The 27,313-nt window shown below is 48.8% G+C and overlaps 1 protein-coding gene across 3 annotated transcripts in view; it reads left to right on the top strand.

The window, feature by feature from the left end:
* The window catches only part of PHF19 (PHD finger protein 19), a 30,336-nt gene extending 5,692 nt beyond the window's left edge, over positions 1-24,644 (top strand). For 2 of the 3 annotated variants that reach the window (XM_038374839.2, XM_043498718.1), the window contains exons 4-15: positions 2,671-2,766; positions 3,888-3,988; positions 5,766-5,914; positions 7,609-7,704; positions 8,958-9,026; positions 13,248-13,368; positions 15,036-15,103; positions 15,309-15,479; positions 16,151-16,238; positions 17,143-17,228; positions 17,852-17,947; positions 19,720-24,644. In XM_038374839.2, coding sequence (XP_038230767.1) covers positions 2,671-2,766; positions 3,888-3,988; positions 5,766-5,914; positions 7,609-7,704; positions 8,958-9,026; positions 13,248-13,368; positions 15,036-15,103; positions 15,309-15,479; positions 16,151-16,238; positions 17,143-17,228; positions 17,852-17,947; positions 19,720-20,071 — 1,493 coding nt within the window. In that variant the 3' untranslated portion in view covers positions 20,072-24,644. The remainder of the gene's footprint in view (positions 1-2,670; positions 2,767-3,887; positions 3,989-5,765; positions 5,915-7,608; positions 7,705-8,957; positions 9,027-13,247; positions 13,369-15,035; positions 15,104-15,308; positions 15,480-16,150; positions 16,239-17,142; positions 17,229-17,851; positions 17,948-19,719) is intronic. The other variant, XM_038374840.2, reaches the window with a different exon arrangement.
* The last annotated feature ends 2,669 nt before the right edge of the window (positions 24,645-27,313 follow it).

The raw sequence follows: 27,313 nt of genomic DNA, 5'->3' as shown, positions 1-27,313 counted from the left end.
TGGGACATCTGCTTCCATTGCTCCCAGTTGGCTCGTTTGCCGCCCTACACTGGCTCTCCATTTGGCAGGAGTGCTCCTGGGATCTTTGCACTGTGGGTCACCGAGCATGGGTGCCAAGTTAGATGGTAGATTTTGGTATAACATATGTGCGATGCAGCATGATTCAGCCTCCCCCGTCCAGACTGAGCGAGGGAATGCCCCATGGAAACATACTGCCTAGCCACTGGTCCCCTTCTTGCAGCATCCCTATGCCCTGTCTGTAGGATTTCTGCCCCCACTCTGCGCTGCATGGGGAAGGGATCAATGCAAATGCCACTAAAGTCATTCTGTTCACAGGCTGATATTTCTGATGTGCCAGGTCTGGATAAAGACTCCAAATGTACCTTGCTGGGATCTGTAAGATATCTTTGCATCGTTGCATGTAAAAAAAACAAAACAAAAACAACCCCCCCCCCCAGCATTTTAACCCTTTCAGTGCTATTCAGAGCAGCAGGTCTGTCCAGAAAATGAGTGGTTTGTCTGAATGGACATTCCTTTAACCCCTTGGGGCCATTTGTTTGACTGGTGGTCTGGAAAATGTTAGGAGGAACAAGAACTGTTTGGATGTTCTGGCTAGACTAATGGGGATTCTCTGGGCTGTGTTTGTCTCTGGCTGGTGCTTGCGTCATGCCCAGTGGCAGGACTCTTATCTCTGGCTTACGTCCTGCCTGTCTGATCATTTAGCTCCATTTGTTTGGAGCTGTGAATTTTGCTGATGTGCCTGGGTTTTTCCCATGGGGGATACTCCTTGTCCTAATGGCCGAGAAAGGCTGGGTCAGGAGTCCTAACAGAGGCCACCAACACAGCTTCCCCCTGCCCTGTGCAGAAGACCAATGTTGTCATAGCAGTTCTGTTTACCTTCTTCATTAGCAATGCTGAAAAGAATCCAGTTTAGCATTTGGGGCATTTAAATAATGGGATTTTGCACCAGCTTCCATGTAACATTCCACTTCTGGAATAATACATGGCATTTATAAAGTGCTGCTCATCCCATAAAATGCCATTTACAGTTTTCTTTTTAAACAAAACATGCAGGAATAGTTTCATCTTCATGGAAATGGGGCAGGTGTTTGATATGCCTCTAGCAATCCTTACACCTCAGTTTTAGGACAGGGAATGAAGGAGGATATCATTCCCTGCTGGTACTATGGCCACATGTCGTTTTCTCTGGAGCAGTCCCTCACCTCTCTGTGCAAGTGATGGAATCTGCCATCCGGTGATTGTGTGCTCATGAGATGTGGGCTGTGAATGTGCATATGAGTAAAGGTTGGGATGAGCTTCCACTGAAACCAGCCTCTAGTTTGTTTTCACTCAGTAAGGTAAGCACTTGGCCATCCATTTGGATGAAGGATGCAACAGAGGTCCTAGTTCCATGAACCTGTTCATAGCCAGAAGAAACAGAGGAAGAGAAATATGGCCTAGCAGCATTATCTTGAATAGGATGACTTTGAAACTTCCCTGAGGCAACAGCAAGTCTTTAAACCTTTCACTTTATTTCTGATCCAAAGACAAAGGGTGAAATCCTGACTCTATTTTAGTGAATGGGAGTTGCACTCTGAATATATAAGTGCTGCTAGAGCAGAGGTTCTCAAACTGGGGGTCAGGACCCCTCGGGGTCATGAGGTTATTACATGGGGGGGTCCTGAGCTGTCAGCCTCCACCCCAAACCCTGCTTTGCATCCAGTACTTATAATGGTGTTAAATATATAAAAAAGTGTTTTTTTTAATGTATAAGGGGGGTTGCACTCAGAGGCTTGCTATGTGAAAGGGGTCACTAGTACAAAAATTTGAGAACTACTGTGCTAGATCCTGCGTCTCTTCTCACACCAGTACAATTCCATTGACCCAATGGATGTACTTTGGATTTACCCTGGGGTGAGTGAGATGAGAGTCTGGCCCATAGAGCCTATTTATGGGCTGCCTTGGTATAGAAATCTTGATTTTTGCTACAGGCAAAAAGAAAAGGCTATAAATTAACGTGCTCTTGGATGTATCTTCACAAGGGCATGTCATGGGAATGATTTTTTTTTTTTCACCCCAGTTTTCTGGCTAAGCTCTAAGCACACTTCAGTACTTTGCCAAGTCTGGCATGTGTAGGGGCCAAGACAAAATTTGCTGGTTCTGATCCAACAAGTAAATTCTTAGCTGGAGTTTCTGCAGATGCCGGCAACCCTCGCTTTGTTACGGATGTCCCTCCCAGACAGACCTGGGAACGTATGTTAGTTGAAAAGCAAATATCATCTTTCTTGGGGGAAACTATTGTCCTCTGTGACCCAAAGTGGTGGCTGAACAGAAGGATGCACAAGTGTCCAAGAGGATTCTGGGTTGGGTTCCCCACCTAGAATGTTCTGGGTTAGGTTCTAGCCTGCATATATGTCTGCACATAGAGGTGTAACTATTGGTGAGCCTGTGGTCACACCAGGAAAAGAACTTGGGAGTTGCCCAGGTTCTTTCCTTTTAACTATATAATGTGGAGTGTGTGTGTGTGTGTGTGTGTGTGTGTGTGTGTGTGAGGGTATAAATAGAATTTTGCCAGCAGACCCTCTTCCCCACCCACTCCCGGGTATTTCCTGCCAAGATGTTGCCTAAATCACGCATCTCTGAACCCACTGCTCTCACTTTTTTTTAAAGCTGGTGTCCCCGGAGAAGAGCCAAAGTGTAACATCTGCCTGGGAAAGACATCAGGGCCCCTGAACGAAATCCTCATCTGTGGAAAATGTGGTCTAGGTAAGAGCGAGTCCTGCTTCAGGTGGAGTGTGATGCCCCCCGGATGGTGGAAGCTGCTTCAGATTCCGATGTTCTTCTCAGACTGGAGTGGGGCCCAGCATGTGCTGTGAGAGAGCAGGGCTGCCTTGCTTCGACATTTCTGGCTGACCCTGGCAGTGACGGTGGCTTTCATTTTTGTGTTTTCTGGTACTGAAGGGCCACGATGTCATTGCTTGGGCAGGAAGGAGAAAATGAACTTGGCACACTTGGCAGATCTTTTCTCACAGAGTAGCAGACCAGGATGGAGGAGCAGGGTATCTGCTCCTCCCCTTTTACACTAAACTGATACTCACAGAGTTTATTAATAAGGGATACCTGATGAACAGAGCTGGCCGTTTCCCCAGTACGGTGTCGTGTCACTCTGACATACAGTGAAAACAGGTGGCATTCACTGAAAACCAGGTGCCCAGTGTGGCCACTCTCAGGCAGAATCCCCACTGGCATCCGGGGTCCCAGCACCGCTGCAAGACAGGTTAGAACCACAGAAAGCAGTTGAGGAGTAACGTGACTGTTCGCGTTTGGTTGAGAGCTGAGTGTGTGCATGTTTGGCGGAATGATCGGGGGGCGGGTTGCATGGGGCTACATGTACGTTTGGGGAGGATGAGTGAGATTGTGCATGGGATGGGGTGTAGTGGGCAGGGGATGAATGGAGGGCATGTGTGGGTGTGTATATATTTGGCAGGATGAGTGGGGCTGTGAATGGGTGTGCGTGGGGGGGTGTATGTTTATGGGGGATGGGATGCAGCTAATGTTCGCTCTCGGTTCATTGAAACCCCCAGGTGTCCCAAGGCTCTAATACACCGGCTGCAGGGGAGCTGTGCCGTTAATACCGGATGCATGCTGAGCTCCAGGCTGGCCTTTCTCTGGCCGGGAGAACCTGGCGTTATCCAGTCGGGGCTACGGGATACCGGTTAATCCCCTTCCACGATCTGTGGCCAATCATTAGAGGCTGCTGCTGTTGTGTGTGTTTGTGGCTCTGCTGCACCCTGTGCACACACAACCACTGCCTTCTCATTGGCCAGCTGGTCTCTGTGCTCCCAGAAGGCTCTTGGCTCGCTGTACACCGATTGTCCCTCCTCTAGGTTATCACCAGCAGTGCCACATCCCGGTGGTGGACAGCAGCGACGGCCCCGTGCTGACGCCCTGGTTTTGTCGGAGATGTATATTTGCCCTGGCTGTACGGGTGAGTGAGGCTTGCCATCCTGCTCGCTAGGTCTCTGGTCCGTTTTTGGTTCTGTGGGGGTGGTGATTACAAGTTAACTCCTTCCCTTCCAGGGGGCTGCCAACCCCAACAAGAACCTGCCCTGCCGGGTGATGTTTGCTGGGCTAACTCTCTGCAGTGGGTGGCTGACTGTGCGGTACTTACCCTGGCTCTTCACGCAGGGGTTAGCTTAGGGGGACTGGGCAGAAGAGCCCTGCATTCCTATGGGGGGGTGAAATCCTTTGTAGCTGATGGCAAGGGGGCAGGATCACCCACTCTGTGCAGGGACAGAAGGGAGCCAGCTTGCATCACCCCTGCTCGGGGGCTGCTGGTTCAGCACCCACTGCTGCGTCTGGAAGCCCACCCTAACTTGTGCCTCATGGGCCGTGGCAGGGCACAGAATCATAAGGCTTCACCTTGGCTGTGCCTCCCACATGGGGGCAGGGAGAGCTCCTGCAGCGCTTGCCTAGCTGTCTCTGTGCCTGGCAGGGGGGCCCTGCTGCACTGAGGGAGTTTACTAATCGGGGGCAGGGCAGCCCCTTTGCACCAGCCAAGCTGGCAGAAGGCAGCTGTGGTGCAGGGGGGAAGTCACGGCTCAGTCAAGGTCTCAGCTGAAATAACTGGGGAAAATCCTGGAAAACATTAAAAAAGTGACTGTTACTCCTGGGACCTGCCCATTTCAACAGGGGAAGGGGACTTAATCCCATGTTCCCTGCCTCCATGGCATGCTCCTGTACAACAGCTTTGCTCCCTCTCACTCCAGCCCCCAGCTTCTGCCAGCGGGCGTCAGGGGCCAGAAAGCTCTCTTGAGTAGTCCTAATTGCTACTAGTGCCCATGTCAAGGTTATGGAGCAGAGATGGGCTTAAGCCACAGAGCTCAGCCCTGCACCCTCCAACTTCTGCGGGTGAGCACCGCCAGGCCTATATCAATTTAAAGAGAAATTCAAATCCCAAGCTTTCCCTGGCACTTGCTTCTCTTTGCCCCAGTAGGCTGTATTCCATGATTGATTGATTTTACACAGTACCTTTCACAAGGATTGAGGTTGTGGACAAGAAGACTTAAATTTTCAAAAGTGACTAGTGATCTGGGGAGCCAACCCAGCTGCTGCCCTTTAAAGGGGCCTGCTTTTCAGAGAGTTCTGACCCTCTGCCCTGTGCAGATTGGGCCCTTTTAAGGAATCTCTTGCTAGGGAACCCAGATATGGAGACAGCTGCAGTTGTTGTCACTCGACGTGAACCCCAGGCTGATGTAACGCTAGGGGACTGCAAATACTGGAAGTAGAGCATTGGGGAATTCAGGAATGCAAGAGCAGGGAAAGAGAACATGTTTTCAGCTAAGGCTGAACTGACATTATGGGAGTAACAGCATGAGTGTCTGGCAAGAGGTGCAGTCGTGCTGCCCAGCACTCCTTCAGTACCTTTGTTAGAAGGGGCTCATTGGGCTTTACTCTCATGGATTTGTTTCCATGCTTCCCATTGGGTATGACCCCCATTTTGCAAGTGGGGAAACTGAGGCACAGAGCGGGGAAGTAACTGCTGGGTAGCCTTGGGCTAGTCAATTGGCAGAGCACACTGACTCTCGGCCCCCTGATCGACCATTAGCTCCTTTCGTGCTGCCTCCAAATTTGGGACTTGAGCCTGCGTCCTCACAGCTGATGGCAAAATGCTCATTGACTTCCATGGGGCCAGGCTCACTCCCCTAGTCTCAAGCTTCCTCGTGCACAGCTGTGCTGACCCTGTGTTCTGCTTGGTCCTGCAGAAAGGTGGTGCCCTGAAGAAGGGAGCCATAGCCAAGACGCTGCAAGCTGTCAAGATGGTGCTGTCCTACAACCCGGAGCAGCTGGAATGGGATTCTCTGCACAGGACCAATCAGCAGCAGTGTTACTGTTACTGCGGGGGGCCTGGCGAGTAAGGCCTCAAACTTATTACACTGCACTTAGGTTTGAATGTGGCTATCAAAGATCAGACTTCCAATGTGTGTGACATGCCCCCTCCTCCGGTATAACCAAGACCGCCGTTTCCCAGTGGGCTCAGCTGGGCCTGCACAGCGGCAGGGACCTATGCTAGCCTTACTTATCAACTCTGTGGCTGATGCATGAGCCAGACTAGAACCCAGCTCCCTCTCCCATAACTGTTTGCTGAGCAGGGCCAGGGAGAACGAGACAGAGTGGGCGGGACACACGCTCAGGAAGCAAGACAGGGCCGCTTCAATTTCAGTCACTGTTTAGATTCAAACGGCACTTTAGCCCACTCTAGCTGGGCTGTTCAGTGGTTAGTCTAACATCACCTCGGCTCGGGGAGGGAGAGAATTGGAGCTAGCTAGCATGAACTGACTCCCTGGGCTGTTTTTAATCTTTGTATCATGGTAGCAGCTGAGATCAGGGCCCTGTTGTGCCAGGCATGGTACAAAAACATCGGGAGAGACAGAGCCTGGCGCACCGAAGCTTCCAATCTAAATAGACAAGATGGGCAAAGGACATGTCATTGTCCCCACCGTATAGATGGGGCACTAGGGCACAGAGCTGAGCGCTTGCTCACGAACACAGAGGAAGACTGTTACAAAGTCTGGGACTAGTGTCCCAGTCCATTACCTTAACCATCAGGCCATCCTTCCTCCCTAGGGCAAGTGTGAGAAAGAAGGTCAGTTCCCGGGGAAGACTTTTTTTGAGGGTGCAGTTCTCACCCCATAAGCACGTCAAGTTCTGAGTTTGCAGCGTTTGCCATTCCCCCAAATGTGGCTGCTGAGCATGTTGCCCTGTCTCCAGGAGGAAGACGATGGGTTGCAGTTTACTCAGCGCTGATGCAGTGACTCTGGGATGCAAGAGCTGCTTCCCCTTGCTGTAACAACAAGCTGCAGGCGGGAATCCCCCATCCAAAAATAACCCAGTTGGGGAAAGTCAGGGAGGACCAAAATAACCATTTAGAGAGCTGCTGCAGGGTGCATTTGCAGTGAGGCTTCCTGTGTGCTTAATTGGGAGAGGCTGCTAAGAAAGCCAGCTGTCCCAGCAAGCTGCTGAGGTGTGAGTTATCAGTGTGATCAAAATACCTAATCCAGCGTGAAAGGCTACGACCAAGTAGCTTTAGTTACTAAACTTTACATTTTGATAAAAAAATATTGTTGGGAAATCCAGATCTGGGTAGCATCTGGGGTCTTCCAAGGGGCCCCTGGTTAAGTGCCCAACTCCCATTGCAGTTCAGTGGGACTGATTGACGACTTTGCCTCCTTCGAAAACTCGCTCTGGACCCCCCTGCTCTCCCTTTTTAATGTAAATGTCAGTGGTGGGTTTTTTTTAAATATAGCCCTTCCCCTGCAACATTACAAACCCAGACCTATCAGGCCTGATTCTCCATTGTCTTGCGCCTCGCGCTGTCATTTCCACCAGTGTTGAGGGGGTATGAAATTCTGCAATTCCCATTTGTGGAGCGTTGCACACCCATTTTGCACACTTACTTTGCCCTGGTGTCAATGCCTGCCCAACATGCTGTGCAGTCGAGAATTGCCTCCATTCACCTGTAGGGCACCATGTATGGCAAAGGTGATCTAGTCCTAACGCACCTCATGCCACCTCCTGAGAGTGTTGAAATCTGGTCTCTCTTCCCAGATGGTACCTGAAGATGCTGCAGTGTTACAGTTGCAGGCAGTGGTTCCATGAGGCCTGCACACAGTGCCTTAGTGACCCCATGATGTTTGGAGACCGGTACGTCCTTCCCCAGCTCACCCTGTTGTTTTGTTCCATGCATCCCTGAGGGTCGAGCCAGAATTGTGCATTGGTCAATCTATTTCCTCCCCCAGCTGACTGTTAACACGCTCACAGATGCTTTGGGAACAGCTGGAATCAGAGGGGTTGTGTCTCTTCATCCCAGGCGATCGGGCTTCCTTCAGGTATCCTGGGAATTGCTGCTCAGCTGAAATCCTGGCTGGTTGCTTGGCCAAGAGCTGGTGGATTCCAGCAAGCAGTGGTCCGGAGAGAGCTGCCAGTTTGACTTCACTGATTGAGCGAGTGTCTCCCTCTGTCTTGTCTACATGGACACTTAGAGCATGGCAAGCTAGGGTGCAAGTCTGCCCTGCACTAGCCTGCGGGCACTAAATGTCCATGGGGACCCTGCTGCTGAGCACTATCAGTTCCCAAGTGGGATATGGAAACGCCCTGGGGAACTGTTTGTGTGCAGCAGTGGGGCTTGCATGGACACTTGGTGCATGGCCGGCTAACGCAGAGCAGATCTGTATCCCGCTTGCTGCGGACTAACTGCGTGTGGACAAGTTCCAGGTTGTGCATTCTCTGGCTGTGTGTGGGGAAGGGGGGGTCCTTGCCCCTTTGTGTGCGGGGTGTATCTGTGGCTGGGAGATGGCTCCTCACTCATTTCTAACCCCCGAACCTGGTGCAGTCAGGGAGTGTTCTGGCCGGCAGCCTGCCAGCCAGGAGACTCTGCCTGGCACAGCAGAGAGAAGGGCTTTTCTCCGATGATCTGAAGCAATTGGCAATGCTCAGATGGCCTGGGCCATGCTGGGGCAGGCAGAAGGGAGCTTCAGTTCCTCTCTAGCGACGCCCTCTGGCTGACCCAAAGGGCTGAATTGCTGGGTTCTGCAGTGACCTTCTCTGCAGCTGAGGAAGGGGGCAGAGGCAGGACTCTGAAAGGGGCTGGAGGCGGGATTGAAGCCTGCAAGCATTGCCCGGGGGAGCGGAGTGACTTTGGCCCCAGTCTGGGCCAGAGGACTACACAGCCTGGCACATGCAGGGGGATGGATTCTACCGCAGTCATTGCCCCACATGGACACAGAAGATCCTGCTGCAATGCTGAGACCCACTGCCTTTTGGGGAGGATGGCTGGTGGCTGGCACTCTACAAGCCAGAGCCTCAGGCTGTCCTTTTGGAGAGATGATCCCAAATCCACCCCCCTTCTGAGCTGCCCCCCACCTTACCCTGTGTTTCTTGCTCTCTCTCTTTTTCAGGTTTTATGTTTTTTTCTGTGCGGTGTGTAACCAGGGGCCAGAATACATCAAGCGCCTGCCCTTGAGATGGTAAGAGTTGGCGACTAGTCTCTTTGGGCTCAAGAGATCAGGGCTGGAACCTGGGGCTCCCAACTGACGGGGCAAAGCCCTGACTCCTTGGCTGCCAGCCTCCACCTGAATTTCTCTCTCGCTCGGTCAGGGACTTTCAGAGTTGTCCCCGGAACTGCAGGGTCTCTGAAGTGCCTCCACGTGGCCCAGGGTTGTAACTGTCCCTTGGAAGAGACATAGCCAAGCAGATGCACATGCTGCAGCAGAGCGAGGTCATTGCCTTGATATTTTCTCCTATACCGGAGCGCTATTTACGGCTGCTGCAGGAAGGGTGGGATCAGCATTGAGAGGGGCAGGGGCAGGTCTCTCTGAGAGGATCCTTAATTTGTGGCATGGAATACACAGCAACAAGGCTGAGCACCAGTGATCAGCACAGGGAGAAGCCAGTGTCTAATGGCTTCCTTTCGCCTTGGTGCCCCTTCGAGTGCGGAGTGAAGTGTCTTCAGCTGTCGCTTTCCTCTGGGAACTTTCTGTGCAGTTCGGGGGTGGGAACAGAATTCCGCTCAGCCCATCTGGCTCTCTGACCAGCTGTTTGATAATCGGGGCACCATTTATCCTTCCTGGGCCTCCTGGCTCTCCCCATTCTGTCCTGCATGCAGCAGGGCCTGGGTTATGCTGGAGGAGGATGAGACTGTGGACGTCCGCAGGGTTCCCCTGTTGATGGCATCCCCATGCCCGCCTAAGCTGTGTGTTGAACTGAAGCTATGTCTTCATGCGGTTACTTGGCCCAGCAGACTGATCTCATGCTCGTTTTTAAAAATCAACGGGCCTGGCTCTTAAAGGAGCTGAGCAGCCACAATCCCCCCGGTGTGAGCGGACTCAGCCCCGCCAAACATCCAGCTCACCATGTCCTGAGTTTCAGCCTAGTGAGCGTCCCTGAGTGTGGGCCCCTTTCCCCCCAAGCTTTGGGGATCTGTGTGGAGGGGCCATTTGCGTTTTATTGGTATGCCCGTGATTTATTTTATAGTTAAGGGCGCATTAAAATGTTTCTGCCCCTTCTGTCCTGACCTGCTCTCCCATTCCAGGGCTCCACATGCAGTTTTGCTGATGCCCCTTAATCCCAACCTGCAGAACTGCTACCCATGTTGTTCCAGTCCTAGGCTCCTCATTTATAATCTTGTTGATGCAGGTCACTCTGGGCTAGCACAAGCTAATCTGGGATTCGGTATGTGATCTTCAGTGATCAACCTATGCCATGCAAGCTGGAGAGTGGTTCAGTTCCATAGGGAACTAGGCCTTGCATCTAAAACTGGTGCATGTGTTTGTGGAGTCAGTTAGGGACCAGTGGATGGAAGTTTCCCATTAAACAGAAAGCAGATGATTTGATTTGTGCCCTAAATGGGGAGGCTCCTGACCTTCCACTGCGCTCCATAACCGTGGAGTTCTTGGTCAAAGGGAATCAGGTTGTCTATCATCCTGCATAGTACTAAAGCAGGAGCCTCACATTGGCATTTCACCCTCTCCCTGGTGCAGGGAGGTTGCCAGGATCTTTGCAGCTTTGGAGGCATCATCTGAACTGGCCCTGGCTAGTTCTCTTGTGAGCCTCTTTTCTGACCTACAAGTCAGCCCAGGGCTTCTCCTGAGCACACCCTGCTTCGGGAGTCAAGCTGTGTGGCACAGATTCCTAAGGAGGCTGGACCCAGGCTGCATGCTTGCCCTATTGTATGTGAGCCAAAATACATATTTGCCAGCAGATAAGTCACCCAGGTGATCTGGCCACATGTCTCTCCCTTTAGTTAAGGGATTAAGTGCAAGTTTATATAGCAGAGACCTCATAGGTCAGAGGATAAATAACACTTTCCCCTTCTCTAGTGCTTCTTATCTGAGGTTCTCAAAATGCTTTACATGTTTATATTAATGAATTCCCACACCCCCTGCGGTGAAGTTGAGGATACGCAGACATTGTTTAACCGGCCACTGAAATGCAGCCTCCTCTGGGGTGAAATACAGTAGCTGTTTAACGAGGTATGCCCCTACTGTGCGGCTGGCTTAGAACAGGAATTGAAGGATACCATATATCTGGGTCAGCAACCTTTCAGAAGTGGTATGCCAAGTCTTCATTTATTCACTCTAATTTAAGGTTTTGTGTGCCAGTAATACATTTTAACATTTGTAGAAGGTCTTTCTATAAGTCTATAATATATAACTAAACTATTGTTGTATGTAAAGTAAATAAGGTTTTTAAAATGTTCAAGAAGCTTCATTTAAAATTAAATTAAAATGCAGATCTTATCAGTTTAGTGTGATCCTTGCCCTTGCTTTTCCTTGCTGAGTTTTCCAATGTCTGGCATGTATTTGGATACTTTAAGCTGCACACAGGCTTCTGAGTGATCAGTTGTTAACCGACTCCGAGAAGGACAGAGGACAAATTTCATGTGTGAAAATACCTGTTCACACAGGTATGTGGATCCAAATGCTGAAAGCATTGCAAACGCAATTTTCTTCAAACAGTTAAATTTCACCGGCAGGGACGTCCAGCAAGTCCAGAATAGAGGCCCCATGATCTCTCTCGGTCGCTTCAAGTGCACTCTGCAGATCTCCAAACTTTGATGCCCACAATTCTGAGCTTTTTAACTGAATGAGCTGCATTTCGAAATCTTCAACACCCATCCTCTGAAATACAGACAAATCCAAGTTGCTTTTGTTGAACTTTTCAGGTTTTATTAGAAAAGAAAGCATTGGGCCAAATTGCTGGAAATCTTGAAATCTGTCAGAAAATACTGATTTCAGTTCTTGCATGTACATTCTAATCTCAACATCAAATGCAGTGCGCTGTTCCATGTGGCATGATAGTGATGTAAGCAGCAAATCAGGACGTAAAAATATCCCAGTACAGTGGCACTGGAACAATTTTTAAGGTGGGGGTGCTGAGCTGTGCCCCCTCTTGCCTCTGTCTGTACCCCTCACTACCCCAGGCTGAGGCCAGTGGGGCCACACCTGGGGGCGGCTGCAGAGCCCCGGGCCAGTGGCCAGGACCCCAGGCCGGCAGCGGGCTGAGCGGGGCCAGCAGATGGAACCCCAGCTGGCAGGGGGCCAGCGGCTGGTACCCCAGGCCAGCAGCGGAGCCCCCGGGACTGGTGGTCGGGACCTGGGGCTGGAAATGGGCTGAGCGGGGCTGGCAGCCAGAACCCTAGCTGACAGAGCGTCGGCACCCGGTATCCCAGGCCAGCAGCGGAGCCCCTGGGACCAGTGGCCAGGACCTGGGCAGCGTGAGTGCCACTGAAAATCAGCTTGTGTGCCGCCTTTGGCACGTGGGCCATAGGTTGCCTGCCCCTGCCGTATATAAATGGGGACATGCTTCCAGGGAGGCAGGATGTAAATGCAGCCAGGACCTATTTTTATGTGACTAGGAGCCTCTGCAGCCAGCCGTCAGCCTCCTGCACTTTGTTTTTTCAGCTAACATTAGATCAGCCAGGAATCCCCCTCCCCACTGCCTGAACTGCAGCACTGAGCATGTGGCTGAAACTGACAAAAAGCCAGGAAACTAGGAATGAATCCTGGCACTCCACAGGTTAGCCAACTCAGTGGGGCTCAGGTATTTCAGCACGTGGTAAATCTCCCCGCATGCAGAGCCCCTTGCAGGATTTTGCCAAACAGGTCAACCTAACAGCCACTTAATCCTCCTTTTCCTGGCTCCCCTTTGACGGATTTAAACCAGCCCTTTAGTTATTCCTCTAATCCCCTTTTGTACATGTGAAAATACAATGGAACCTGCTATGACTCTCCAGACCTGCACAGCAGCTACAGTGGGACGCTCTGTCCACATCCCTGCCAGCATCCCATGCTGCAGATTAACACAATCTGGTCTCAAGCCTTCTCCATAGTGTAGGCTGCACATCTGGGTTTCCGTTCATGTCTAGCGCACAGATCACGGAGAGGACGTATCTGCTACTGTCTGCAGAATGACAATTCTAAGGAAGGGACAGGCAACTTTCTCTCCCTGCTTTGCTGTCAGCCACATAGAAATTCATCCATCAGACCCCCTGAGCATCCCAGGGGTTACTTGGAGTAGGAGCAGAGAAGAATGGCAGGAGTGGGGAGAAGGCAGCTGCCATGGTGATGGTAAAGCCAGAGCAGGAAGCTCAGGGTTGCAAACCTGAAGTAAATGCAAGTGCATCTGAAAGCAGCTCCTGGCCTAAGTGGGGCCTGCTCTTAGCTGCTCTTGTTCCTTTGCTCCCACAGGGTCGACGCTGTCCACCTGGCCCTCTATAATCTGGGCGTGCAGAGCAAAAAGAAGTACTTCGACTTTGAGGAAATCCTAGCCTTTGTAAATCACCACTGGGATCCTTTACAGCTCGGAAAGGTAAATACATGGGGCCTGGGATCAGATGGGGGAAGGCAGCTTGGAGATAAGCTAGGCGGCTGCAGGGGAAGTGATGCATGGACCATCCACCCCTTAAAGCCAGAAATGCAGCCTGGCTGACTCCAAAGAAAATAAGCCCAGGGTTTCTTTGGGAGCCTCTGTTCCTGTCTGCTCTGACAGCAAAAAGGGAAGCTCACGAGTGTCACTCAGAGAGAAAGGTGAATTCAGGTGTGTTTAATAGGGAAATCCTGTGGTGATAAGGTGTGTTTCTATTAGTGGGAAGGAGCCATAAATCGCAGGATGCATTTGAATGGCACTCATTTGCAAAGGAGCAGGGGGCAGGGCCAGTCACCTTTCTGTGTGCTTCCTTGAGTGTCACAGTGTAGGTCTAAAACCACCTTTGCCTGTCTTTTTCTTGGGGGTCCAGGGTGGTTTGCCACAGTGGGGTGGATTTTTGTGGCTCTGGATGGACTTGGTTTGTTGCCTGCTTCAAAGCAAATCGTCAGCAAGTGTTTGTACAAGGTGCCCGGGCACTGCGGGGTTTGTTGTAATTGTTTAGTCAATGGCTGTGTGCAGGGCAATGGGGGGAAAGAGGGCACCTGGCTGGGGCATTACCAGAGCTTGCAAGATTGACCTCTTATTCTGCCTGCTCACAGAGCACACACTGTACCCGCCTCACTCTGCCAGCTCCCTGGCATAGATTCAATCCGTCAATTCTCTGGCTGGCAGAGGAGCTGGGTTTTACGGGTGGAAGGTATTGATTGTACACCTGCTGTAGTCCCCCTGGCAGCTGACTTGTGGGGCAGGACAGCTGGTAGCTTTCCAAAGAGCCTGGGGAAGGGCTGTTTAACCATTGCAATTCTGCCATGTGTCCTAACCCAGTGGTTCTCAACCAGGGGTCTGGGGCTCCTTGGGGGGCCATGAGCAGGTTTCAAGGGGGCTGCCAAGCAGGGCCAGTGTTAGACTTTCTGGGGCTCAAGGCAGAAAGCTGAAGTCCCACTGCATGGGGCTGAAGTCTGGGGCCCTGAGCAACTTAGCTTCACAGTGCCCCCTATGGCATGGGGCCGTGGGCAACTGCCCTGCTTGCTACCCCTTATCGCCAATCCCGGCTTTTATATGCAGAAAACCAGTTATTGTGGCACCCCTGGGCAGTGGAGATTTTATAGCATGTTGGGGGGGCCTCAGAAAGAAAAAGGTTGAGAACCCTGGTCCTAACCTATCTGTGTCAGCCTTGTGGCAGTGTGTGAGAACTAGAGGGAAATGGACAGGGCTAGTTTCACTGTCCAGGTCCAGTGAAGTGCAGGAAGTAAATGCAACCATCATTTGTTTAATAAAATAAAATAAAATAGAGCAAAGCAAGAGGAGGGATTTTAACTGTCTTAGGAACACAAGTGAGGAAAACCCAGCACGCTGACGTCCAAACAATAAACACTGCCTGAGTGTTTGCATCCTGGAGGTCTGTGGGGTTTTGTTGACTGCATTTCTGAGCTTTATGATCAAACCTGCTTAGACCAGAGCAGAAAACTGTAGCGTGGGCTCCCTCATTTGTTTAAGTTCTGAATAACCATGGTGACTCTAACGAGCTCTCTAGGAAGCGTGTGCTCTGTGCTTTGCTGATCATCTGTTCAAGTTACTGAAATGACCTTTTGGCCAATGCTTTATCCCAGCTGACCAGCACTCCGGCCTCAGAACGCGCTCCACACCTGCTCAATGCACTCAACAGCTACAAAAGCAGGTGAGCCTGGGCGTGGGGATTGTTTGATGCAACACTTCAGCTTCAGCAGGTGTGGGGAAGTTGGAGGGGCTGAAATGTCTGGGTTTGCAGGGTTTAGGTGTTGAGGTAGGATGGGTGGGAGAGGGGAAGAGTTGGCCATTACGACTCCCATTCAGTGCTTAAAAATCAATAGCTCACAAGGGGATTTGTATCTTGTGCCCTCTAGGTTTCTATGCGGTAAGGAAATCAAGAAGAAGAAATGCATCTTTCGCCTGCGAATTCGTGTCCCGCCAAACCCCCCAAGCAAGCTCCTGCCAGAGAAGGTACCAGGTTTGGGCGAGAATGGAGCTTCTGAGCTGAAGAAGAGAGGAAAAAGCAAATACTCCCATAAAAACGGGTCTGTGTCCACGCTTTCACTTCACACTATCCTCTGCTCCTCCTCCTCCTCTTCTTAAGAAAACTGGCTTCCCCATAAACTGTTTGAGCTTTTCCTCCATAGAATGTCTGCTTCTGTCTTAAACTCTGACACAGAAATAAGTCATGGGGTCCCCTGGGTTATGCAGCATTCCCCAGTTCTGTCCCAGCCACTACAGTAAAGCAGCTTTCCTGGGCTCTCTTGATAATTGTCTGTTTCACAGCATACAAACAGAGAAATTAGATTAAAAACGTAGACACTCTTGCTGTACGATTGCAGTATAACATTATTTTATTCCTTAGAATTCAGAACATACAAGAACCCCAAAACAGAGAAACAAACCAGGCTGCTCCATAAAACAGAGAGGCCACAACTCTCACCACCTTATTGCAACTGGCTCTCTGCAAACTGACTACTAGGTCTTGGTCTCACACTTCTCTCTAGAGCCCCCTAGGCTGCAAGCAGGACTAGGATTTCGAACGACAGCTCGTAAATTTTAGTTTTCACTCCCCACCCTAGGTTTCTCCCTGGCTGCTTGGAACCAAAGTAGACATTTTCTATACATCTCCCTTAGGCCTGTTACATGATTTACAGTCTCCCAGCAAGTCTGACTCTCATTGTTCTTTGTTTGTGTTTGTTGTTTGCTTTCGCAGTTTGCTGCCTCATGAATTTCAACAGCAGAAAAGGCGAGTTGCTAGAAGAAAAAGATCAAAATTTTTGTTGGAGGATGCTATTCCCAGTGTTAGTTTCTCGCTACTCTTTCTTTTGTTACTATCCATGATGTTGTTTTTCAGGGTTGAATTACTGAAGTGTTTTGCTTTCTGTTTTTCAAACATGGAACTCTTCACAATCCTTGCACTGCTGCTACTAACAGGCGTTTAGGAGGCTTGAGTGCTTTCTCCAATTTGCCGTTTTCCCATCCGGCATAGCCCGCACACTCCCCAGACAGAGATGACTAATAAAGGCAGGATCAAAGTGCTAATGGAAAGTTAGCCCTTCTGGCCACAAACCAGCCTTCTGATGCCAGTAACAAGAGGCTCAGAGCAGGGAGTTCCAAATCCATCTGTTTAATCTGTGCACTCGGGGGAGAAAGAAGACTGATGGGAAGGAGGAAGTGTCTTCTGGTGGCTAGAGCACTGGGATGAAAGTTGGGTGTCTCAGGTTCTGTTATAGGGTTTGCCACTGATGTGCTGTGAGACTTGGTTTCTGCCTCTTAGTTTCCCAGCATGAAGCGTAAAAATTGATTAAACCATTGTAAAAGACTTTGACATCCTTAGATGCGTCAAGTATAATTGTCCCCCATCCTTCCAAATGCCCTCACAGCTTCTCAGTTACAGACAAGAACCAGGGAAAATGGAACCTCAGCTGGCATGGGACATTTTATTATTTTTAATGAAAAAGGTGCCTTTAAAAAAAGAATGGATGGGATTCCCCACAACCCTCCAACTGCGCCCAGCTCCGAACAGCAGCCTTCTGCATGCCCGCTCTGCAGAGGGGTAAGGGACTGTCCAAAGCACAGGTCATCTCAGAGCATGCAGTAGACGAAAGCTGGAGGCCAAAGGGGGTAGGAAACGCTGGCGGTGATTGCTCACGCCGAGTCGTGGCCTGCTGTCAGCTAATGAATATACTCCTTTTTGCAATGCAGAGTGACTTCACCTCGGCTTGGAGCACAAACCACCACCTGGCCAGCATATTTGACTTTACACTGGATGAAATTCAGAGCTTAAAAAGGTAAACGGCATATCTGTCCTGGGGGGCAGTAATGCCTGATGGTAAGAAGAAACCGTGCCGGCTCCCTGTGCATGTGTCCCCACTCTTTGCCATGCCGGGGGTAGCCATCACCGTGATTCAGGGGTTGCCCTCTTCACTCCCTCATGTGCTGGGGAGAGGAGAGATGCCTGAAGGTGAAAGATGTTTGAGGGGCTTAATCAGACAAATCTGCAGTACCAGATTTATATGAGGAATCAAGATTTTTCAGTGAGCACCAGCTAATCTACTTGTGCCCTGTTGGGAAATGGAAGCAGGGGGATGGGGAGCCCTTGCTGGCTACTGGTGAATGCCCCGTCCTGGCAGGTCTGGAAGTCCTAGGGGTCTGCGCTGGTTACTATGTTCCTGTCTGACTTCTGGGCTTTTAACTAACGTTGTGCAGGCCCCCCTGGCTGTCCTGATAGGGACGCACGCTGCTGATCTCCTGAATGTCACCGAACCGGCTGCATGTTTTAGCTGGCGTTCTGTTTGGAGCCGGGTCCTGTACGTACCCAGAAGGGCGTCTGCTACCGATGCAGCCGGAAACGCTGGGCTTGCACAGTGGCTGAGGTCTGGCCAGGATTGACTTTGGTCTCTCTCCCTTTCAGTGCCAGCTCAGGGCAGACTTTTCTTTCTGACCTGGATTCCACGGATGCTGCCAGTACATCTGGCTCTGCAACAACGAGCCTGTCTTATGAATCGAGGTAAGGGGAGGGGAGCGGCTGAGACTAGGTTCTTGCCCTTTGATTTTTGCATTGATCTTGACTACACTTGACGGCTTTCTTTTAATCCCCTTTGTTTTTTTCCAACCCCTGACGTGATCCTCATTAACTCTTTTCACCCTGGCCTTCCAACCTCTGGCTGAGGTAGAGTTAGCTCTTAATGATGGTGGGTCATGGGAAGTTTACCTGGACTCCTCTCTTCCCTGCCATCTTTCTCAGTGCTGGGCAAGCTATCTCCTAACTACTCTGCATCCACAGTATTTCCAAGTATTGCTCATCTTTCTCTGTCTCTGCCGTGACACTAAGCAAACCACACACTGATTAACTGGAGACTGTCCCCAAACATACGTGCCTGGCTGCAGGAAATCCCAGCTTCTGTTTTTTTAAAATCTCTTCACAAGGATACACTGCAAAGGAGCTGGTCCTAGGTGGTCCTCGAGCACCTGGCAATAAGGATTCCTGTGTGCTTGCCTTGGGGACTCCACCCACTGTACAGCTGATGCCCACAGCTGGCAGCCAATTTGTTCAGTGCCTATTTGAGGTCATTAAATAGAACTGCCTATTTTCCTGCCATCTCCTTGGTGGGGTGAGGGAAGCGCTGTGGTTAATGCAGAAAGGACTGGCCCTGCATTTCTCAGTAAGCAGAACTACCCTTGCTTACCTGGAGCCGATTGGTGTTTTTACATTCAGAGGGATAGAAAGACTCATTATTAATGAACTGGCAGCTTTACTGAACACATCCACTCTGCCTAGCCATCTCCACGGGACATCTCCTACCCTGCAGTCCGGTCTGTGCATAAGGACTCTTGTGGCTGTGCAGAGCCCTGATGAAGTACTTGGCAAAAGCACTTCACACAAATAAATGGATTAAAGCTCACAGGCCCCATGGGAAGCTGGCATTAGCATCATTGCAGAAATGGATCCATCTAGGCACCGATGGCCATGTTCAGGGAGGAGTCCTAGGATATGTCTACACAGCAAAAGAGACCCACGGAAGCGAGTCTCAGCCCAGGTCAACAGGCTCGCAAGTCTCACACTATAGGTCTAAAAATAGTGTAGATGTTTGGACGCAGGCTGGAGCCCAGGCTCCGAGACCCTCCCCTCTCATTGGGTTTCCAGACTCTGACTAGAGTCTGAGCGTCCAGACTGCTGTTTTTAGCCCTGCAAGCCTGGGCCAATTGACCTGGGCTCTGAGACTTCCTGCTGTGGTGTTTTTTGTGCCATGTAGACATATCCTTAACCAACCTTAGGGAGTCTAAGACAATGCAACTTCAACCTTCTTCCAGTGTCTGAGTTACAGAAGTAGTGAGCCCAATTCAGAGATGAGTGTTTATTGTATCAGAATCAGGGGCAGAGGCAAGACTAGAACCCTGAAGTCCCAATAGCCAGCCCAAGGTCTACACTAGACCACATGCCCTCCTGTCCTGTAACTCGTCAGCAGAGTTATCCTAACAAGGGGAGCTGCCTCTCTTCCTACTAATTTGAGCCTTGGATTATTAGCTCCTGGACGGTGGCTAATGGCTCGAAATCTGGCACTTCGCTTCTTGGTGCACGTAAAGTCTCATAGCAGCTGGGACGGGAAACTCAAAACCAAAACTCGCTTTCATTAGCAAACATCCTCCCTACTTGGCTGGGTCAGGAGCCCTTGACATCACCAGGCACATGTCTTGTCTAAGAGCCAGCGCTGCTGCATTGTTGTTTTCTTTTGCCAGCATTTCCTCTTATCCCCATCCCCTTCTCTCTCTCCCCCCTAGCAGAAGGAACGTGGGCAGCCGGAAACGAAAGTTGGCGGTGAAAGCCTACGCCCCAGTGGGGGGGAAGAGAAAAGGCATCGAGCAAGGTGGGCCCCTGAATGGCTGCGCCTCAGAGAGCAGTGAGGCAGCCTGTGCCCCGGAGCGCCAGGATGATGGGATTGACAGCCACACCTTGGAGAGCATCAGCGAGGATGACTCCTCCCTCTCCCACCTCAAGTCCTCCATCACCAGTTACTTCGGAGCAGCTGGCAGGCTGGTGTGTGGGGAGAAGTACCAGGTGCTAGCCCGCAGGGTGACTCCGGAGGGCAAAGTCCAATACCTGGTGGAATGGGAAGGCACCACCCCATATTGATTCCTCTGGCTTGGACCAGCCTGGGGAACCTCTCCTAGAATTAAATAGATCTATCAATCAAACAACACCCATGACCTAAACCAAAAGAGGCAAGGGATGCGGATGAGCAGGGCTCCCGCGCTGGCCGTGCACCGATGGGGGAGAGCTTTGACATCTCTCCTTACGCTTACAGTGAGTTGTGCAGGCGAGGTTTGAAAGGAACACTTAACGGTCTAGGGAACTGTGAAGGACTTAGGACAGGGTGTAGCAGAGGCAGTTGGACATGGCAATTACATCCAAACTTCCTGTGAGCTGTGGCATCGGGTGGCTAAAACTGATAGAGTTCTTGTTTTTAATGATGATTATTTTATTGGTCATTTGTATATACAACTGGCATCGCCTAGTTACGCTTCCCCGAGGGACCCTTTGGCTAAGCCAAAGGAGCCATCTTTGTGGAAGAGAGCAATTAGTGATATGGCTTTTCATTGTGATACTCTGCTGCGCCATAGAGGCACGGTAGGACTGTCCGAACCACCCAGCATCTGGCTGATAGCGCACGCACATGTCTGATGGAGCAGCTCTTGTGGTGAGAGGAAAGCAAAGAGGGAAATCTGAGTGGAGAAAGGAAAAGCAATCTGTATAGAGCTCAAACCATCATCCCCTCTAATAACAATAAAAATGCTCTTATGCAGAAGAACCACAGCTAAGTCCACCAGTGTCTTATGATCACATACGAGCCTTAAATAACAGACCCAACTGGTCTTGTTACTAAAGCAGAAAGCACCTACATAACCAGTTCTATAATGCCTAAGCTCCCAAATATCACATTCTTGTGCTGATAGAAAATGCTGGCCAAAGCAATTATATAGTATTTACCTCCTCATCATAGACCCATTCCTTAATGGGATATATACATACGTACACTTTTAGGCCATTCACTTCCAGCCTTTCCAGCCGCTGGATAGATTTACATTACAGTTGCTCTTGTCCCATGATATTAAGATGTCAAATGATGCAGCAGCTCCGTTTGCTTATTCTTTTGACAATCACAGTCTTGGAATGAATCAGACAAATGACGTGAGCTTGCCTTAAAACCAAGGAGGGCATTGTTTTGCACTGATGGCATCTTAACTGAAATAGAACCATGGGCATTTATTTTTGGAAAGATCATTTTGTTGAATGCTGCCAAATGAGTAGACAAGCCAAAAAAACCAGCCAAACAAAAAGCAAAACAAAGGAAAAGTGGCTGTATCTCTGTGAATGAAAGAGAGATGTTTGTGTTGGGGGAGGGAATTTTTGTTGCTGCTGCTTTTGGATACGTAACAATACATATTGCTATTTGTATTTACCTGACATATACCAGCTGAACCAAATCTTTCTACTTAGCACTGCATGATCTCTGTCTTTGTTGCTCTTGCATATATAGTGGAAGAAGAGGATGTAGCCTTGCAGGGCAAGGAAGGGAGAGGCAATGCAGTAACTTAAGAATCAGAAAAACGAATGTAATAAATTATTGGAGGGCGAGCCATGTTTTCCATTATTGGGATTCAGAAAGTGACTTGCTAAGCTGAATTCTGGGATTCAGTTTGCCTACCCAATAATAAAAAATTGCCACTCTTGTCTAATAGAAAATGATATTGTCAGGTAGCTTAGACACAATCTAGGTTGTTTTAAAATATATCTATACTTTTTACAAACTCTAATATCAGTAGAAATGTTTTAGATTTTTCTTTTAAACATTCAGTGAAAAGTTATCCACACTTTATAGCCTGGTGGTTGAGAACCCAGAGTGAAACTGACAATAAACAAAAGTGACAAGGTGGGTGAGGTAATATTTTTTTTTATTGAACCAACTTCCATTGGTGAAGGACAAGCTTCTGAGCTGCATAGAGCTCTTTTTCAGATGACCTGAAATTGGTCTGATACAAGATACAACTTCACCCCGCTTATCTCTCTAATACCCTGGGACCAACCTGACTAGAACAACACTGTGGATAAACAGTGAAACTGACAACTCTCCTTTCATTGTCCAAACTGAGTGAAGTGCAAAAATGTAAACATCATAAAGGCAAAAAAAGCAAACTAGAGTTTGCAAATTCTTTCACCTTTATTAATCCGTAAAGGACAGGGTTTTAACAGTGTGAATGATTTTATGACCTGGCTGTTGCAAGATGAACTGAAAAGCTCATTTTATTGAAAAAACTTTATTTAAAATCCTCAGTCATTCAGCGTATGATTCTCCCCTAACTGACACGGGTGTAAATCAAGAGCTCAAAACAGGTGAGAGGGAAAATTAGGCTCCATTTTTAAGCAGAAATCCCATAATAAAAGCAGCATTTCCTCACTGGCATCCAAATGAATGGTACAATATTGCCTTAACAGAACAGGCCAAAGGCCAAATTATATGATCCTTAACAAAGTAAAACTCCCACTGATGCCACTCTTCAAATAACACCGTGGATAATCCAGGTTGTTGGGGGGGGGGGTGGTTGTTTTTAATTGTAGCTTCCCTCCCCCGCAAATCTGAAATAAGATCTCCTTATTTCTGTAATCTGAGTTGATTATATGGCTGAGACCCAGAATGGTACATACAGCTCCTTGCTGTCCTTTGAGTGTTAGAGATTTTGGGCCGGATTCTGACTGGATGCACCAGTGTAAATTTGAAGTTTTTACATTGCCTTCAGTGGAGTTTTTCAAGATTATCCCAGAGTAACTAGGATCAGAATCTGGCCTGTTATCAGCGGCTGTAGCAGAAGTAGATTAGTCTGAACATCCATTGTAGCAGGTTTTTTTTGTTTTGTTTTAGTCTTTCAATTAATCTGTCAGAAATGATCTAGCGACACCTCGATGGAAAAGCTGCCACCCGTTTGTAAAATGTGGAGTCTGTCGTTGGGACTGGATTTGAATCCAGCGAATGGAAACTGACTTTAAAAAGTCAGTCTGTAGTACATCTCTACTGTTAAAGTAACATCTCACCCCTGAGGCTTGGTCTACACTACCATTTTATGTCCATATAGCCCCATTGCTCAGGGGGATGGAAAAGCCACACCCTGGAGCGATGCAGTTATACGGCTCTAACCCCTGCTATCAATAGTGCTGTGTCGATGGGAGAGCTCCTGTCAACACAGCCAATGCTGCTCAGGAAGGTGGAGTTCCTACGCCAGTGGGAGAAGCTCTAAGTGCTACAGTGGCATAGCTGCACTGTCAGTATAGACAAGTCAAGTGCATAGAAAGCATTAAAAGACTCTCCTAATTACGCAGGTTGTGAGTGAAAAGAAACTGACTTGGCTCCTGAACCTGCATCAGATCTGTGTGGGCATATGCCCATGGGTCTGCTTGTGTGGATCCAATTGTAGGACTGGGGTCTTTCTATGCATAGTAGTAAGTTTTTTGGTCTCTTGGGACATGACCCAAACCCCATTGGAATCAATAGGAGTCTTTTCACTGACTTCAACAGAGTTTGGGTCAGGCCGTATATAATTTTGCAGCCTTTGAGCACAAAAGCTAGTTGTGGGGGGTTGTTTGTTTTTTTTTTTTGTTGTTTTTTTGCTGTTTCCAAAAGCTAGGCTTTTTTTAATGATTTTGAAGTACTGTGGCTATTTCATGTCCTGTGAAATACATAAGTGCTTTGAATGCAAAGAGGCAATATGAAAAAGACCCTTTTATTGAATCTGCTCCTTGTTTTCAGCACATATTCAGGAGCCCCAGGAAAACCAAGAGATTTTGAGGCTTTCGGCTTAGAAATGATCAGGGGTGGGAGAAAGGGGGACATAACCCTATTCCTTCTGTATTTGAAATGTAGGCATTAGAGTTGGGTCAATACCCATCACCTTTCAGAGGGGAAGTGAAAGAGACATGACCCTGACTCTGCCATAACCTCTGCATCACTTGTCAACTTCTGTAGGTTCTGCCTGCATGGAGCTTATAACATGATCGGGGAATTAGTATTTAAGATCTTAAATCAGAAACAGAATACATGTGCATGCTGAAATTGCATGCAACTCCCCTTGAAAAGACAGTAGCATAAAGTCAGTTCCACCGTTACTTACCTGCCAAGACCAGAAGTTTGCAGAGCTGGGGTCCAGGGGCTCAGGCTTGGCTTAGAGCAGTGTGAGGGACACAGCTCCCTGTTCTGCTCTGGCTATTGGTGGAGTGATCAGCTGATGCGCAATGAATGAATCCTGATCTTGCCAGGTGAGGCCTTTCTGTTCATCTCTCAATTGTGTTTCCTCCCCTTTGGAAGCCTCAGAATAGGCAGTGCAGTGACACCAAGAGGCTCAGAAAGCCGTTGCACACTTCAGGAGCGTCTGTGCCCCAGTGTGCTGTGGGTGTATGCTTTTTATTTCAGGCCCTGCAAACCAACCAACCAACCTTCCCCACCCCCGCATCCGTTCCAGAGCGGGGACCGTGAAGCCTTTAAAAACGCTTTGTTCCAGAGGATGTGTTGCATTAGTTCTAATAGATCTTATAATGATTCTGTGCACCTTCTAAAGATTTATGATGTCAAGTTGCTGCTTTTAATAACCAACTTTTGTTATATTCAAGTTGTAATTAATATGTCTGATGTACAATTAAAAAGTCTTTTTTAACATCACCGGCTCTTTATAGTATCCATTATTAATCATGTGGTTGTGAATCCTAGAAACTGGGCCCTACCGAGCACGACTTGATGGGTTCTGCCGTCTGGCTTATGGAGAGTGGCAGCTTGTCTGTCTCTGGGATTCTAAGGCCGGCCACTAGAGTGAAAGGGAACCGCAGGGTTGAGGTGCAGAGTGGCACTTTTCAGCAGGCTCCCGCTCATTTGCCTTCAGGGGCATGTAGCATCTGAAGGCTGAAGTGCCTGGTTCTCAGAAGATGCAGGGCTGCTGAATATGGGACAAGGCCAGAAGGTACCTCCCTGGACCGCTCCCTGTTGGAGATCCTGCACTTCTCTCTGGGCCTTTTGAGCCCTCCCTGACTTGCATCCTGTGTGTGGATCAGCACTGTCCCAGAGAAGGCTCCCTTTGAAGTCCATCAGTATCATTCCCCCTCCTCGAAGGATCACCACATGGTAATGGCGCTTACTCCCCAATGGAGCAATGCAGAATGCTGTGGCTGCCCTCACAGAGCTGGTTATCTGGTCAATGTGGTTTAATTTAGGCTGGATACTCTCTTCCACAGAAACCTTCAGGAGGTAATTGTGCGGGGAGGTGGGTGGAGGGAGGAAACCTTTCCGCTAATTCTTCTGTCTGGGGAGTGGGGTCAGTCCTGCAGAAGAAGCAAGATCCCACCCCAGAGCCCCGCAGCTCTCGGGGATCCATTGGAGGCCCTGAGCCAACCCCATGGATGTCCTTTGCCTCTTAGGGAATGGCACAACGGCTCCATTGGAGGCCCCAGCTATACTACTTCCCAGGGATTCCTACAGGTGTGGGGGAAAATATGCCACCCACTCGATCCTTACTTGCGGCTCTCGCGCTGTGGAGGGTTAGCTGCATGGACAGCCGCATGCCAATCAACTGGATGTGATATGGCTCTCGGTTACAGCATTGCCAACTCGGTTTTGTCATTAGTCACTTGATATTTGGGCTTTACTTTAAAGCTCCGTCTCCTGGAGTGGTGAGAATCTGTTTTCCTTTCTAGGTCTTCTGCGTATGGGGAGGGAAAAGGCAGGGAAACTTATCCTGAATGCAGCCTGAAGATTCAGGTACCAGGAAAGCAAAGCAAAGAACCCCATGGTTATTATTTGTCTTTTAAATATTACGATTTTGGGGGTCTGATCTGTGATTTATTTTTTGAATACTTGGGGTTGGCAATATTGTCAAAGCCATGCATGGCTTTGGCTATTCATCTACAATATGCTTTTCCTGTCTGCCTTCACTGCCTAAAGCACTCTTGGGTGTCTGCTTGCATTGGTGGATGGGCCTGCTGGACCAGGAGATGCAAACCAACCACATAGCCCCGACATTTAGGTTTTGTGCACAGGTGGGAAAAAACCACTGGCAACGTTTGCTTTTCTTTTTGTTATTGTTGAGTCAATTCTTGCCCTAGCAGCATTTGCAAATTGAACATTACTGCACTCTGCTATTGCATAAGAGACAGAACATGACACGGGCCAAGATTTCTTTATTGGCCAAGTTACCTATGCTGCACCAAGTAAAGAAACAACATACACAGTGAAGAGGCAGTTTGGTTTTTAAAATTCTTGAGTGGATGACCTCAGGGGTTATTAAACACCCACACTGGGCATTCTAAAAGCTTGGTCAGTGTCAATATGCTTTTCCTGGTACCTATTTTCTAGTAACAAAGGTGAAAGTGTCATTCTTCACTGCTACAAACTGCTCTGAGGCTTCCTTTCTTTGTTCATTATTTATTTGTATTAGTTGGACTGGTAGGATGCTGGATTTCTGTTAGTAACTATGAGTCACTGAATATGGATAGCTAACACTGGGCATTTTTAATAAGTTGGAACAGAATACGTTGTCTTTAAAGATAGCATTACTTTAGCTGATGTGTCCCCTGGGACATTTTTCAACTGATCACATACATTGAAATGCGCTTACCTATGGAGCTAAGATCCCCCTTTGCTTTTTTGGGGTATTTAGTTGGCTGGTTCATAAATTTTCTCTATATTCCCACCCAGGAAAGTTTTTTATTTTGGAGCTAAGTGGGCATATGAAGGATGGAGGGAGCATATGTGCAAGCTATGTATACTGCTTAGAGGAATTATTTCTCCAACAATGACATGCTGCCATCTCTGGGTGAAATGCATAAATTGCACAACTGTTCAGGCTAGGATATAAAGAATTAAGAATTTTATTAAGATGTTAAAATAAAAAAAACGGTACAGAGTTTAAGCATAGAAGTTTCTGGTTATCCGGGAATAAGGTACAGATTATCAAGGGGTGCAAAATTAGGTTTAGGATTGGATGGCATAAAGAATACATAATCTGCAGTATCCCCAACTGAGGGTAAAAGGTTAATGGGTGAAAGTACAGACATTGCGATATGAGGGTATGTTGTTCATATAATGACTATGTTCAGGTATGGAATATAATGAGTGGATCTGATGATGAGGATGGATTACCCTCATTTGGTGAGATTTAATGCTCAGTGAGTTTATGGTTCTAGTTCATATGGTCCAATGGAAAAAGTCTCAGTCCCTTTCTTGTAGTTGATGCACAATGTTGTTCCGGCTTGCACCCCCTAGTACTGTCAGTGGCCGGGGATGTGTTCGATGTAGACGTCCCTACACCATCAGATGGTGTCCGAGACCATAAGGCGCCG

This window comes from Dermochelys coriacea, chromosome 16, assembly GCF_009764565.3.
Source record: "Dermochelys coriacea isolate rDerCor1 chromosome 16, rDerCor1.pri.v4, whole genome shotgun sequence".
Lineage (NCBI taxonomy): Eukaryota > Metazoa > Chordata > Testudines > Dermochelyidae > Dermochelys > Dermochelys coriacea.
Note: the sequence above shows the minus strand (reverse complement) of the source record. Positions and strands in the feature narration are given on the sequence as shown.